Source organism: Hakea prostrata, chromosome 8 (assembly GCF_041222555.1).
Source record: "Hakea prostrata isolate BN-2017 chromosome 8, UWA_Hpros_2, whole genome shotgun sequence".
In the NCBI taxonomy this organism is placed as follows: Eukaryota; Viridiplantae; Streptophyta; class Magnoliopsida; order Proteales; family Proteaceae; genus Hakea; species Hakea prostrata.
The window spans coordinates 38,881,209-38,896,759 of NC_142607.1; the positions used below are offsets into that span (position 1 = coordinate 38,881,209).

General features: G+C 37.0%; 1 protein-coding gene across 1 annotated transcript; it reads left to right on the forward strand.

Moving 5' to 3' along the window:
* Positions 1–2,848: 2,848 nt before the first annotated feature.
* On the forward strand, positions 2,849–9,288 carry LOC149007808 (uncharacterized). Its single transcript, XM_089166709.1, has 5 exons — positions 2,849–3,039; positions 4,346–4,475; positions 5,027–5,227; positions 7,637–7,804; positions 8,573–9,288. The coding sequence occupies exons 1-5, from the start codon at positions 2,906–2,908 to the stop codon at positions 9,011–9,013; spliced, it is 1,074 nt and encodes a 357-aa protein (XP_089022835.1). The 5' UTR covers positions 2,849–2,905; the 3' UTR covers positions 9,014–9,288.
* The last annotated feature ends 6,263 nt before the right edge of the window (positions 9,289–15,551 follow it).

Consider the following 15,551-nt stretch of genomic DNA (forward strand, 5'->3'; position numbering starts at 1 on the left):
TAGCTGGAAGAATTTTCGTCCCTTAGTTTACTGTCAACTCTGTGATCGTCAAGGACATACAGCTAAGAACTGCTTTCAAAAGCATTTGGGTAATTCACTGCCTCAGGCACACTTTGCTGTTTCATCAACACCACAACTTCATCTTGCAAATTTGGGTTCGAAAGGTGTGACACCATGGCTGTCAGATTCCGGTGCTTCTCACCACATAACAACTGATTTATCTTCTACCAGTTCCCCTTCAGAATATCTTGGTCATGATTTTGTTCATATCGGGGATGGCACAAGTTTGTTTATAAAGCATGTTGGTAATTCCAAAATTTCTGTTGCTGGAAATCCTTTTCAATTGTCTCAGATTCTTCATGTTCCATATGCTTCTCATAATTTGTTGTCTATTAGCAAGTTTACTTCTGATAACTCTGTTTTCTTTGAATTTCATGACTCTTGCTTCCATATTAAGGATTGCTTCTCGGGACTAGCGTGGGATACCTTGGAACATCAATTTTGAAGAGAATATGGATTTGCTGAAATATCTAGCTTTCTTTTTGGCCAAATGATACCCACAATGCTAATTTTATTTGCACAAAATTACTTGTTGGAACTTATCTCAAGATTTATATTGTTGTGGCACTAGCCCTATAAAATCTGTCCACTATTTGTTTATTTCCAATAATAATAATACCCCTCATTCAAGGGATGTGAAACTGTTTCTGCCAATATGGGTAGTAAGCTTAGTGGTCAAGTATGATTTTGGTGCTGAAGCCCTTTTAATTTGGATTGCAGGATGTCATTGTCACACCATATTTTGTTCAGCTTCACTCCACGGTCCATTGCGGCCTTGATTCCTTGTAGTATGTCCAATACTTCTGCTTCGAACAATGATGCATTGTGTGGTATTCCTGTTTTGGAAAATTGGAATTTAGTATCCCAAAAATGTCCCAGCTTCCAGTCGATGCATTACAGATGTTCATTATATACCCCTGCACACATTAAAGTTGGTTAGCATAGATAATTTGAAATCATGCATTGGAAAAAATTGATGTTACAGTTCTCCATGAATCGGTTTTTTAAGGGATAGTTAATTTCTAATGGACCTAGTTTTTAATCTCTTATCCATTTGTAAATAGACTTTAAGACCCTTATTGGATTTGGTTTATTGTTGCTATATACCACTGAGTTTCTCTCAAACCATACAGAGTAGCAAGTTATTATAAAATAGAGAAGAACCAAGTCTTAGTATTCTTTTCCAAACTAAGAGTGATTAGTAAGGAGTTACATAGATCCAGGAGAGAGTTATGGCTGAGGTATTTTGTCCTTAATACAAGTGGTCCTGCTGCCCAAATCCTCTTCGTCCAATTGCACGAAAGGAAGAGGTACTTGATAGAGCCCTTAGAGTATTACCATTAATTCCCACCAGTAACAAGTATGAAGAAATTACTGCTGAACATCTATAATTTCAAATTAGTAAGAACAACATTGGGATAACATCTTATTTCATTGAGGGAACCTTAATGGCTATCATTGATGAATACAACCCTGATCCTATTGAATGATAATCAATTCTTGAGTCAAGAAAAACAAACTAAAACTCGAAAAACAAAAACAACACAAGTACCAAGACCATACTCGAGAGGTTCCCTGGCCTCTCCCAGCAAGCTCTGTTGGCTCCTTGCTTCCTCCCTTCCTCCCTTTCTCCCCCCTCTCCTCCTCTCTCCCCTCCCTTTCTCCTCCTCTCTCCCCTCCCTTTCTCCCCCCTCTCCTCCTCTCTCCCCTCCCTTACATAACCAAACATTCCTAACAAACTTTGAACACCGCAAATGGAGGAGTAAAAGAAGGCGATTGCAGCCAACGTAGAGCTGTTCTAATGGTTGAAACCAACACCTCTTAATGAAGAGGTTGTGGATTCGACTCTTGCTGAGGCATATTAATATCCCATCCCCCGGCTTAATAAAGCCCCTTTGAACAAAAAAGAAAAAAAGAAAAGAAAAAGAAGAAGGCAATTGCAAATCAATTGGCAACAAGAGCAAAGTTGCCATTAGTCATTTGAAGCATTATATCCCTGAGTTTATTGTGAGCAGCTGTGTATTTATTTATAACAATTGTGGGAAGTTTAAAGTACTTGAAACGTGCCCCATTTTGTGCCCAATTTGACAAAAAAGTATAAAAAGTTGATTCTGTGCCAATTTGCCCAGAATCATTCCATACAGACGAGGGTAGAAGACCCAATTTGGCATAGAGGTACAAAACATGTAATATTGGTCACGTAGATCACCTCAAGTGATTGCTCTACGCCCCCAAGTGAAAACTCCACTAGCCAATGTGCCTATAGTATAGGGTGGTGGTGATCAGGCCATTGCTGCCGGGGATGAGGAAGGAGAAGAATTTTTTATTAATTTTTAGTTTTTTAATTTTTTTTCCGATAAAATTTGGCCAAAAAAAGAGGAAGGAGAAGGGATAAAAATCGAAGAATCTGGATCCTCACCCTGTCGGGGTAGCAGAGAGTGCTCCTCGACGGGTTCCTGACCACACAAAACGTGGGGCCCACGGGTAAAATTAAAATTTTCTTTTTTTTGTGTTTTTCCAAAAAGTGTTTTCACCGTGGGCCCCACTGCTTTGTGTGGTCAAAAATCGTCGGGGGAGCACTTTGTGCTCCCTGTCAGGGGAGCTGATCCGGACTCAAAATCGAATGGAGGGATGACTGGATGAGGGTAAAATTGGTATCATAAAAGTACTTGGATAAAGAAGGATAAAATTGGTATTTCAAATATTTATTTAGTAAAGACATCATTATTTAACTTTAATCTTTAGTATTAAGGGTTCATTTATAAATTGCTCTTTCCCGAATGCAGTGTCTAGTATTAGCGCTGATTGCAGTAGAGGAATCAATCAGGGTCGACTGAAGAGAGCGATGTCAAGGTCGCTAGTACAGCCCATAGGGCAGAAGAGGTTAACGAACGTTGCAGTGGTCCGCCTGAAAAAGCATGGAATGCGCTTTGAGATCGCCTGCTTCAAGAATAAGGTCCTCTCATGGCGTTCTGGCGTGTAAGTCCTTGTTTCCCTCTTTCTCTCTCTCTCCAGAAAAACCCCTTTGTCCCTTATAATCTTATCGGGCTTCTCAGTAGGCCTGTCGAGATTGACCTTGAGCCGATATTCCACTTCTTTAAATTCTGTGTTCTTAACTTTTGCAGAAGTTAGACAAAGAAAATTCTCTCTCTCTCTCTCTCCTTTTTTCTTTCTTTCCTTACGTTCTTACCTGAACCATGTTCATCCAACATGTAAATTAATAAATTTCATTACATTGAATGGTTGGTTTGTCTCAAATTCTCGTGTTAGTCATATAGGTGGGTGTACATTTGATCCTGATTATGATAGGGTTTCACCGAGATGGTGGTGAGTATTTTAATATGTTAATTATGCTTAACAAGGGTTAGCGTGAAAATGGAACATTGCTAGTTTATTGTCTTCAGAGGCTGGGACCAACTGTGTCTATGTAGAGAGAGCACAATGAATGCCCGGGGAGGATGTAGAGTGCCATTGTTACTTCTACTGGCTAGATAAGGACAGAGGGCAAAACAAAAGGAAGAGGAATTGGGTGTCCATTTTAGTCTAAAACAGACAAGCCTTGTAGATAAAGTGACAATCTAACCAACTAGAAATCTTGCAATCATGTGTGAAAAGGACCAAATAGTGAAGATGGGATGGTTCTTTGGTTGATTGGGCAGTGGCCTATGTAACTACTGATTGCGGTGATATGACTACTGTTTTTAATGAAGAAAGATTGGGTGAGAGTTTCTAACTTTTGGGGTTGGATCTGCATCACTCCATACCTTTGATCCCCTGTGGGCGCCTCTTCTCTGTTCCTTTCACTTTTTTTATTTTATTTCGTTTTAGTCTTCCCTGTAAGTTGGCCCAAAATCTCCCTCTGCACCCCCAGCGCCCCCCCCACCCCCCAAAAAAAAAAAAAAAAAAAAAAAGAAAAAGAAAGGAAAAAAAGGACTTTCTACTAAAAAAGGTCTGAAGGCAGGACTGGGACCTGGGGAAGACAACAGAGAACAAAAGAGAACGGAAGCATTCATCTAGGTTTTCTGCTCTCTGCACTCCTGTTGTGTGTATGGTTTCATGCATATGCAAGTATGCAACTCATTGTTAATGTTATTGATTCAGCATGAAAATTTGTTATTATTATATGTAATAAACTGCAAACTTTATGTAGAGTTAATTTAATACATTTGGCTCATTGTACTCTGTAAACTCTATTTTATACATTCTTCATTTTATGTTTCGCTTATTTTACAGTGTTTAATCTTGAAAAGGTAACCTTTAAATGCTTCTTTTGCATTTGGTACAGAGAGAAAGATGTGGACGAAGTACTGCAGTCACATACTGTGTATTCCAATGTTTCAAAAGGAGTACTTGCCAAGTCAAAAGATCTAATTGCAGCCTTTGGTGCTGACGATCACTCACACATATGTTTGGAGGTGCTAAAAACTATCTTCATCTGTATATTTAAGATGTGCAACATTCTTAGGCTACATTTGGTTTCAAGGGAAATCAAAGGGAAAGGAAGAAGGTTAAGTTTTTCTAGACATAAAAATGGAACTTCAGTTATCATTAGCCCATCTAATTGTATAATCTACTGAAAAGGGGCAGGCCTTGGGGCAATGGTCCTTGGACCAATTGTAGTCTGAGGTCAAGGTATCAAACCAGCTTCTCAGCAAAAAATGTAGGGGTAAGGCTGCATAGGAAAATTGCCACTTGGACTTTGCTCTTGCGGAAGCCATTGGCTCTGGGTTTGTCCTTTGTTGTATAATCTATTTGAATTTCAATTTCTTACCATACTTAGTAACATTGCATTTTTACATGTAATATTTATTTTACATTTCAAACCAAATGGGAGTTGTATGAAAAGTAAGGCAAACTTTAACAGCTAAGGATGGGATGGTTTGGAGTTGGTGATTATAGTCACCAACTCAAAGTGCTAATTTAAGTGGAATCATTTATAATGACTGTGTGCTTGTGTGGACATCAGATTTTGAGGCAAGGAGAGCTTCAAGTTGCAGGAAAGGAGAGGGAATCTCAGTTGTCAAGTCAATTTCGTGATATTGCTACAATTGTAATGCAGAAAACCATCAATCCTGAAACTCAGAGGCCATATACCATTAGCATGATTGAGCGGCTTATGCATGAAATCCACTTTGCAGTTGATCCTCATAACAGCTCAAAGAAACAGGTATTTATTTTCTTGTACTTTCCCTTCCCAAAAAAATGGAAAACCTTCCAGCCTTCTTATTTCTATGGATTTTCAGCATTTACATTCTTGTTAGGAATTTCTTAATCTGTGTTTATTTTGGTGCTAATTGTGGCTTGATTTAAAAAGTACGGATTTTTAGCCTTAAAGAACTTCAGTAGTGCTGCATTATGGTTGAACCAATGATGACCATAGTAATGCGTATGGGGACTGAGAGAATTTGGATTTGGTTGGTTTGCATTTTCAGAAAAATTGTCAAAATTCTGTCCAAAGCTAGCCATGACAAGTAATTGGTGATGGGGATGAATTTATATGTTCACATTTCCAGAATTTGGGAACCAGAGTCTGCTCTTTTTCAGAAATTTTGCTCTTCAGATACTGGATGAATTTTCTGCAAAGAGCTTTGTGAGAGTCTGAATTGGTCAGGCGGAATTATTTTTCTGAATCATGCACGAACAGTGAGTTAATGAGCTGTCTAAACTGATTCATATTTTGGATGAGCTATTCATCCCCAAATGTTTCTGAAATTAGCTATGGATTTGCTAACTGTAATTGCATAAAGTCTCTGTACTGTACCTTTTTTACACACACGTTGGTTTTTTCACTCCGGAAGCACTCACTATGATAAGAGGTAAAGATCTATTAGTAGTGGTTACCCCCCCAAAAAAAGAAAAGGGATCTATTAGTAGCATACTTGACCGGTGATTTTCTTGCCTACTACAGATCCCATGCTACTCCGCATGAACTGAAAATCCATAATCACAATTGCTACGGCGATACCATTTAGTTGCCCTGTGCCTCTTTGAACAGCCTGCCCTATACTAACTGATAAGCGAAGCTATAATTATAATATAGGAAAGCTATTTCATGCAAGAAAAAAGGAGAAAAAGCTTGTATATCGTATATAAACTGAGATGAAGAAAAGCAAGCTATAACTTAAAGCTAGGTGGTTCTGTTATTTGAGTTGTAGACTGATAGGATCTCACTCGCAGCACGGTAGATTTCACAATAGCTGACAAATAGAATTGAAGAAATCACCAGTGGGCGATGAATTTATGTGTTCACATTTCCAGAATTTGGGAACCAGAGTCTGCCCTTTTTCAGAAATTTTGCTCTTCAGATACTGGATGAATTTTCTGCGAAGAGCTTTGTGAGAGTCTGAATTGGTCAGGCGAAATTATTTTCTGAATCATGCCGAACAGTGAGTTAATGAGCTGTCTAAACTGATTCATATTTTGGATGAGCTATTCATCCCCAAATGTTTCTGAAATTAGCTATGGATTTGCTAACTGTAATTGCATAAAGTCTCTGTACTGTACCTTTTTTACACACACGTTGGTTTTTTCACTCCGGAGCACTCACTATGATAAGAGGTAAAGATCTATTAGTAGCGGTTACCCCCCCCCCCCCAAAAGAAAAGAAAAGGGATCTATTAGTAGCATACTTGACGGGTGATTTTCTTGCCTACTACAGATCCCATACTACTCCGCATGAACTGAAAATTCATAATCACAATTGCTACAGCGATGCCATTTAGTTGCCCTTTGCCTCTTTGAACAGCCTGCCCTATACTAATTGATAAGCAAAACTATAATTATAATATAGGAAAGCTATTTCATGCAAGAAAAAAGGAGAAAAAGCTTGTATATTGTATATAAACTGAGATGAAGAAAAGCGAGCTATAACTTAAAGCTAGGTGGTTCTGTTATTTGAGTTGTAGACTGATAGGATCTCACTCGCAGCACGGTAGATTTCACAATAGCTGAAAAATAGAATGAGAAAAAAGATAGCAAAATACCTCTGGATTACCTATAGTCCGGCACTCACATGTAGCAGCACTGCTACCAAACTTGATCTCTGGTCTTCCTTGTCTTTCTCCCTCTCACTCCCAGCCCATATTTGAGCTGCATAACTGATCATAACAATCTGTGTTGCCAGGCGTTCACATTATTGTCCTTATTTCTATGTGCACAACAGCAGCTTATTCCTTTTTAATTATTATTTATTTATTTGTATCCACTAACCAACAGCCTGCCTAACTCCACGAGTTTATACTCGTTTTTAACAGAGGCAGTTTTAGAAAATGGCCAAAACATGATGGGATGATCCAATTGTAGCCACGTACCTTTATGATATTGATATGACTCTACGATTGTTCCTAATAAGTGCTTCAAAGAGAGTAAACTGAAATTTTAAAATTACAGAACCAAGTGGTTTTTTTTTTTTTTGCAACTAAATGATACTGATATTGTGTAACTGTTTACGGTAGTGTTTGTTCGTCTTCCTGGTGGGACATGCATATCCTATGGGGCCAACAGTCAATTGATTTAGGTTTGTATGTCTACATTGCTTCGAATGCTACTTTTGTTGATGGTAAGATTGATCCTGCAGGCACTAGAAGTAATCCAGGAGCTTCAGAAGCACTTCCCCATTAAAAGGTCCCCAATGAGGTTACGGCTTACAGTACCTGAAAAGCACTTCTCATCTGTCATGGAGAAGCTCAATTCCTGGAATGCTTACATTGTTTCAAAGGATGAATCTGGGAATCAGCTACATGTGGTAAGTGCAGGTTATATAAGCTTGATAAAATCACAGTAAAATCTAAAATGAGTTATTATGTTCCTGTACCCTTTTGTTATGGTTCTAGGTGTTATTTGTTTGATGAGAATTGAGAAATAAAAGTAGAATTGAATATTCTAGTGGCTGAAGCTGAAGAAACTACTTCCAAGCAATTACTGGAGTGGGAAATTGGTGCTGAATTTTCTGCTCTATTATTTCATACTTTAAATGCTTTCCTATAATTGTAGTTTGTTGCAACTTTGATTCTTGTATTTAAACATCTTGGTCTTAATGTTTTGCTGTAAATTTTTGTCACGTAACTTGGATGTGTTCTTATTCCATTTGGACTCAGGGCACTGTACTGACTTCTCCTAAAGATAGGTGAATCTGTCAGCAGTTTGCTCTCCAGTTTTAACATATGGGGTCATTCCATTCCAAACCTCAAGACTGCCAATTCTTTCACACACGCAAAACGAGGGTGGTTGGGCTTTGTTTAGTTGTGGGGGAGGATAATTCAATACGCATGCTGATTGCTTATAACTTGGGCAGCTCCTTGCTCTGGCTGCTGTATTTTTCTACGGATACTTAAGTCTGATGTTTTGTCCTTGTTTGTGTTGTTGTGCTCCTGTTAGATATCTTGCTGTTTTTTTGTTTTCAACAAAATTTTTGTTATTTCATAAAAGATGACAGCCTCTCTAGCCTTCTCTGCAATATTTTCCTTTTTTGCTAGATCATGATTTCTTAATTGTTGAACCCCATTCTTTACAGGTTTGTGAAATGGATCCTGGTAATTTCCGAGATTGTGATGCTTTTTTAAGGAATCTGCAGGGGAAATTGGAAATTCTTGCCGTCTCTGTCCATGCAGAGGGGGCTGGCAATGTTGATCACTATGATGATCATGAAGACATTCCACCCAGTCTTCCAAAGGAGTCAACTGACAATATCCCACAACTGAGCGACAAAATGCAGAAACAAATAATCTCTGCTGAAAATGAGAATGCTGAAGGGGAAGTCAAACAGAAGAATTGCAGTACATGCAATGCAGGTGTTGGAGATGCAAAGCAGTACCGTGACCACTTTAAGAGTGATTGGCACAAGCATAATCTGAGGCGGAAGACCAGACAGCTCCCTCCCCTTACTGCTGAGGAATGCATGGCGGACATGGAAATGGGTGATTTAAAGGCAGATTTGAAGGAGTATTCTTTTTGAATTGAGAAGTTTCCCGAATTTTGACTACAGTGTTAACAGAAGCGCAGCACTAATGCAGGTAGATAGATATTTTGTATATAACAATTTTGTGCCTAAACTAGTAAGGTGGGTTGAGAGTGATTGGCGTTGAATGCTTTACTCCCATCGCCTTATTATTATGATTACTTGTAAACAGTGCATGTAGACTTTTCGCTTATATTCAATTAGATTGGAACTTACAGAGGATAATTGTCTAATTGTAATGCATGATTTGGGGTACATATTCTTTAGTTCTAACTTATGCACGATTTTTATAGTGTTTATCGTTCTGAAAGTGCCGTCCTTATGTGCCAAATATTACTAGTGGCTCATACTTTTTGTTTTTAACAGACTAGTGGCTCATACTTTTTTTTTAAACAGACTAGCGGCTCATACTTAATAGAGTGAATAAGATTTTATTAAGTCCAAAATAAAATGACTAAAATACCCTCAAATATAATTTATTAATCTATCCTACCATATCCAACTTCAACCTTTAGGTGAATGAAAGGATTCTCCTTCACCCATCTTCTTCATACACTTTGTTAGAAATCACAACAGCCCTTCCTTTTGTTGGTTACCACTGCCATCAACAGAAAAATACCAACCCAAAACCCTAGATAGATCGAAATTTAAAATGGTTATGTACGTGTTATCTAAATAGTGTATGTTGTTCAACAACACTCTACATACCTTTTGGAGGCATTATTCATCTTTTGCCGGCCCCAAAGTGATTATCATATTTGTCACTACTTTAGAAAAGATTTTTCAAATCATTTATAACTCTCCAAGGGATTTTCTTCGAAAAATAGTAGAAACAGTTCTGAGCATTTATAGAAGAAAAAACACTTTAATTGCCGTTTGTTTTTTGGTTTAGGGTTTATGGTTTAATTGCCGTTTAGTTGCTGGCTTGACTAGCATAGGATGGAGTGTGGGGATAGCTGAACAAGGAAGGATAAACTACTACATAAAGGTAGGAATGGTTCAAAATCCCAACAAGTTGGAAGCATAATTAGTGGTAATTCAGGAAGGGCTGAAGTACGCTACAAGGGTCAATATATCAATCAATGAGATCCTTTTTTTTTTTTTTTTTGTGGGTAAATAGTACTTTATTCAGAAACTTGAAGAGTGGCCGAGCATAGCTCTAACAACCACTGGCTGGAAATAGGCCATTCAACCCGGCTTTGAAGGTTGAAGGCCTTCCTTGATAGGATATCTGCAATTACATTGGATGTCCTAGAAATGTGCCTTGTACTAAAATGCAGAAATTTTGAAGCCATATACCTTATATCTTGGAGTATCGGAAGAATATATGGAAGGGGGGTGGACCCATTCACTACTAACTTGATTAATTCCTTGCAATCTGAATGGAGCTCCACATATTCATGATCATCTCCCAAAGCAAAGTCTAGCACGCATAGCTAAGGCTTCTCCTTCTAGTGGTGATGAAAAACATTGAGGCGAAAAGACTGCTAGACACGGCTTCCCATCTTTTCCTCTGATTATAATTCCCAAGCCTCCTTTTGCTTTCGGTCTCCAGGAGGCATCCGTATTGATCACCATAGAGTTTGAATTCATGGTTAACCTCTGAAGATGGGCTCCTGCTGTAATAGTACTTACATCACAAGTGAGAGTGGGTTGTGTAGGCGTAGAGTGTGTCTTATGAGTCCAATACTCCTCATGTTGCACTAGATCAATCAATGAGATCTAGTGCAACATCCTTTAAGTTCTCCACCTTCTACCCAAACCAAAAATTAAAGCATGCCCACTACACTTAATTGCTCCTTTGGTAGATGTTCTAACAAAGTGCCACTAGGCATCGTTTTGTAATTTTAAATTCCCCACCCTCCTACGACACTTTACTAATATAGCATATAGTATAGCCTCCAAAGCTGGACAGAACTTGAATACCACTACCAACTCAGCTGCTCTATGTATTACTAAGGATTGATTTGCTTAAAACATTTTCTTTATTATGATCAGAAGAAAAAAAAAAGTTTTTGAAAGTGAAAATAGTACCTATGGGGTTTGAGCAGATTTTTTACGTTTTCATGTAAACCACTCTCTTCAATTTAATTTGTGTTTCAATAATTACTTGAAAGTGAAATAGTTTTGATAAACAGTTTTTGGATTTTCTTATTAATTTGAGAAATATCTAAAACAGTTTTTTGTGGGTTATCAAATTGGTTCTCTATTGTTTTTTTTTTTTGGGGTAAACATGGGTCTTCTATTGTTATTTTGCTACTTCGGTTTTCTTGTTACTCTTTTTTCCTCTTTAAAAGGCCCCATAAAAGTGTGCATTTGTGTGAGTAGTGAACTATCCTCTATCCTTGTTTCTTAGATTACCAAATGAGTATTTTTATTTATCTCTTCTTCCCTTCATTATCTTTAAGTGCTTTCGTTTTTTGGGTTTTTAGAACTTTTCTCTCTCCTTTTGTAGGACTTTTTTTCTTCCTTATCCTTTAGATGAATTACTTTGAGTGAGGGAGGATGAAAAATTCTAAAAATAAGAGTTTAAGAATACATTTAATGTTGTTTAATATATCCTTTTAAAAGTGGTTAAAAGTACAAATATAAAAATGCATCTGATTAATATAATAGATTCTAATGAATGATTGAAAAAGGGAAATGTCTATAGAATTGATGAAAATATACCACAAAGAGTCAATAGAAGAAATCATTGTGAAAAGAGAAGAAATCATCGCAATTAATTTAAAGGATAAGGATGGGGAATATAACAATGAAATGGAAATAGTGATGATGGTAATTGAATAGAATATTTCACTATTTTTTTTTGGGGGAGAATGTCCCTCTTGAGAGTGAGTAGTACTGAGAGGTGTATATCTTGAGAATAACTGGGAGTATTTTTGTTCTGGTGAAACAAGTATATCTAAATAAAAATCAACTTATACTTCTATAGTTCTATACTTACGATTGAAAATACAAAAAAGCAAAAAGAGAAACCTTGAAATCCAATATGCCGTTCTGGAATACTTTCTATTTTTAGATCAAGAATCATTGTGAAATATTTTTGCTCTATCTTTTTTACGTAGACGTTATATGTATCATTTACACTTTTGTTTCCGAGACTACACTATGCCACGGATTCCTTTAGAATTGGTGGGGAAACCCTACATTATATATGTAGAAACCCAAAGTGCTTGGCTCCTTTTATTACACGATATTAATGATAACCTAGTGGCTTTTGCAAAAGCTCCTCTAGCAATCTCTCCATGTCTGCCTTTCCCAGGCTTATCCCTTGAAATGAAGGATCCATGGACCATGACCGCATCCCATATGATGGTGTTCAAGGCTCTAACAACCCTTTTAATCAATTATTTAATAGTCCTTTTCGGCCGTCTTGCATCACATATTGATTTTAAATTTGTGGTTGTGGTGGAAATTGGAAAAAAATTTCTTATCAAAAGGTCGTTCAGATCGATCGGTTGGGGATTGCAAGTATAAGGAAAATAATTAATATGTAAGCATAAGAGACTTGTTAGCTGTGGGATACAAATTTACCTGCAAAAGGGCTTGTTAAGAAATCTATACCTTATAATAGCGGAATTAACAAAGAAAGAAATCAAAAGTAAGACACACAACATTTTACTTGGTTTGTAGCCACATCTAGGACGCAATAACTCATCCAGCATCAACGGATCGAATTCAATAACCCCGGCTCATCAAGACATTGAACCAAGGTGAGATCAGATTAAAACAACCACACCTGATAAACACACATATAATCTCTTCTCTTCAAGGAAAACTGAGACCACCAAAATCAGCAGCAGCTCCACACCTTAGAAGCTCCAAAGCTTCACCAACATCATGCTCAAACACCTCACGAAGAAGCAGCAATAGAGCACCTCTAGCAGAGCAACACTAGTTCTAACTCACTCACCAAAGAGAGACAAGAATGATCGATGACTTGAAACCCTTAGGCCCTAAAAGAACTATATATACAAACCAACGAAAAGACCTTATTAACCTCACATACAAATACATAAGACTCCCATATCCCTTACATATGTGAAAATACCATAAATACCCTAACACATAACAACATTCTCCACCTTGACTCTGATATTTTGATTGTGCAATAACTTGAGAGTAAACACTGAACTCATCAAAAAAATAACAAAACAAAAAACATATTAGAGAGATAATAACTTCATTATATTCAAAGCATATTTGAACTTTCCAATTGGAACTACTTTAGTCATAATGTTATCTGGATTGATAGAGGTATCAATCTTGCAAACATTAACAAGATCTTTAGCAATAATATCTCTAATAAAATGAAGTTTTACATCAACATGCTTAGTTTTTTCATGATATACACTATTCTTTAAAAGACACAAAGCACTTTGAGAATCACAATGCACAAAAGAATGCAAGTTACCAAAATCAAGCTCACTAAGGAGCCTCTTAAGCCACAAACACTCCTTAACAGCTTCAGCCTCAATAGCCTTAGTGGTTGAAAGTGCCACCACATGTTGAAGTGTGGACTTCCAACTCACCAAGTTACCACCAATAGTGAACAAAAAACTAGTCAATGACCTTCTCTTGTCTAAGTTAGCAGCAAAATCAGAGTCATAAAATCCAACAATGCTTAAATAATTAACACAATAATTATCATGAACAATTCTATAAGAAGTAAAATTTTACAGATATTTTAATAACCACATAATCAGCATCCAATGTACATTATAAGACCTACTCATGAACCTACAAACTAGTCCAACTAAATATACAATATCAGGCCTGCAGCAAACCATTTAATATAAAAAAAAAAATTTTTTTTTTTAAAAGGGGGGGGGGGTTAAAAAAAAAAGGGGGGGGGCCCCCGGGGGGGTGCCAAACCTTAAGACTACCAACACACTCTTGATAAGGCCTATTAATTACAACAACATCAGTAACAATTCTAAGTTTAAATGAGAACCAAGAGGAGTATCCACATTTCTACAATTAAGATTTTCAAACTTATTCACAAGTTTATGAACATAAATTACTTGAGACAAAGTTAAAACACCTTTAGATTTATCTCTATGAATATCAATGCCAAGAATTCTTTTAGTAGCTCCTAAATCTTTCATTTCAAACTCAGATTTTAAAATTGACTTCAATTTACAAATATGAACCTTATCCTTAGATGCAATAAGCATGTCATCAACATAAATTAAAATATAAATAAAAGAATTAGAACTGAATTCACAATAATATACACAATTATCATAATAGCTTTTTTTATATTTATTCTTGTGCATGAATTCATCAAATCTCTTATACTACTGCCTAGGGGATTGTTTTAAGCCATATAATGACCTCATGTTTTAAGCCATATAATGACCTCAACAATAGGCAAATCTTTGTTTCACTACCTTTAACAACAAAACCTTCAGGTTGAAACATGTAAATATGCTTATCTAATTTACCATTCAAGAATGCAGTCTTTACATCAAGTTGTTCAAGTTCTAAGTCATAGATAGTAGCTAGGGTTAACAACACTCTAATAGAGGTGTGTTTCACAATAGGTGAGAACATCTTATTATAATCTATTCCCCTCAATCTGAGAATAACCCTTAACCACTAATCTAGCCTTAAATCTAAGATGTTCTACACCTAGAATCCCAGCCTTAAACTTATAAACCCACTTACAACCTATAAGCTTCTTCCCTTTGGGTCTATCTACTAGAGTCCAAGTCTGATTTTTGGCTAAGGAATCCATGTCATCCCTCATGGCAGCAAGCCAATGCTTGTTGTCCACACTATCAAGAGCCTCTTTATAAGTCCTAGACTCACTTCCCCCAAGTTGGTCAGCTACATTAAGAGCATAAGAAATGAGTTTTGAACTAGAATTAGACATCTCACTCACATTGGCATACCTAGAAGGTCTCCTAATTTTCCTTTTAGACCTATCTCAAGCTAAAACATTGTTGTCTAAGGGATCCTCATCCTCAAGCTCTTCTTTAACATCTAAAGAATCACCACCAGCCCCTAGATCATCATCTTCACCTATAGGATCAAAAATATCTAGTTCAACATTAGGTCTATCATCAAACTCTACCTCAAGAAAACTTGTATCTAAGTTATGGGAGTTTGAGATACTATTAGAGGAGCTAATTTTCAGGAATTCTAGTTCATTGAACTTCACATCCCTACTCATTACAACTCTCTTTCTCCTCTAAACATCAAAGTCTATACCCCTTTACACCTAAAGGGTAACCTAGGAAAATACACTTCCTACCTCTAGGCTCAAGTTTACCCTTACTTTGGTGACTATAACACATACAACCAAAGGGTTTAAGAATATTATAATCAGTCTTAACCTTACTCCACCTGAAATCGGGTGTATCAAAGTCAATAGAGGAACATGGGGACTTGTTAACCACAAAACAAGCTGTACTAGCAGCTTCAGCCCAAAACATTTTACCTAGTCCAGATTCAATCAATATACATCTTACCCTATCCATAATAGTCCTATTCATCTTCTCATCCACTCCATTATGCTGAGGAGTAT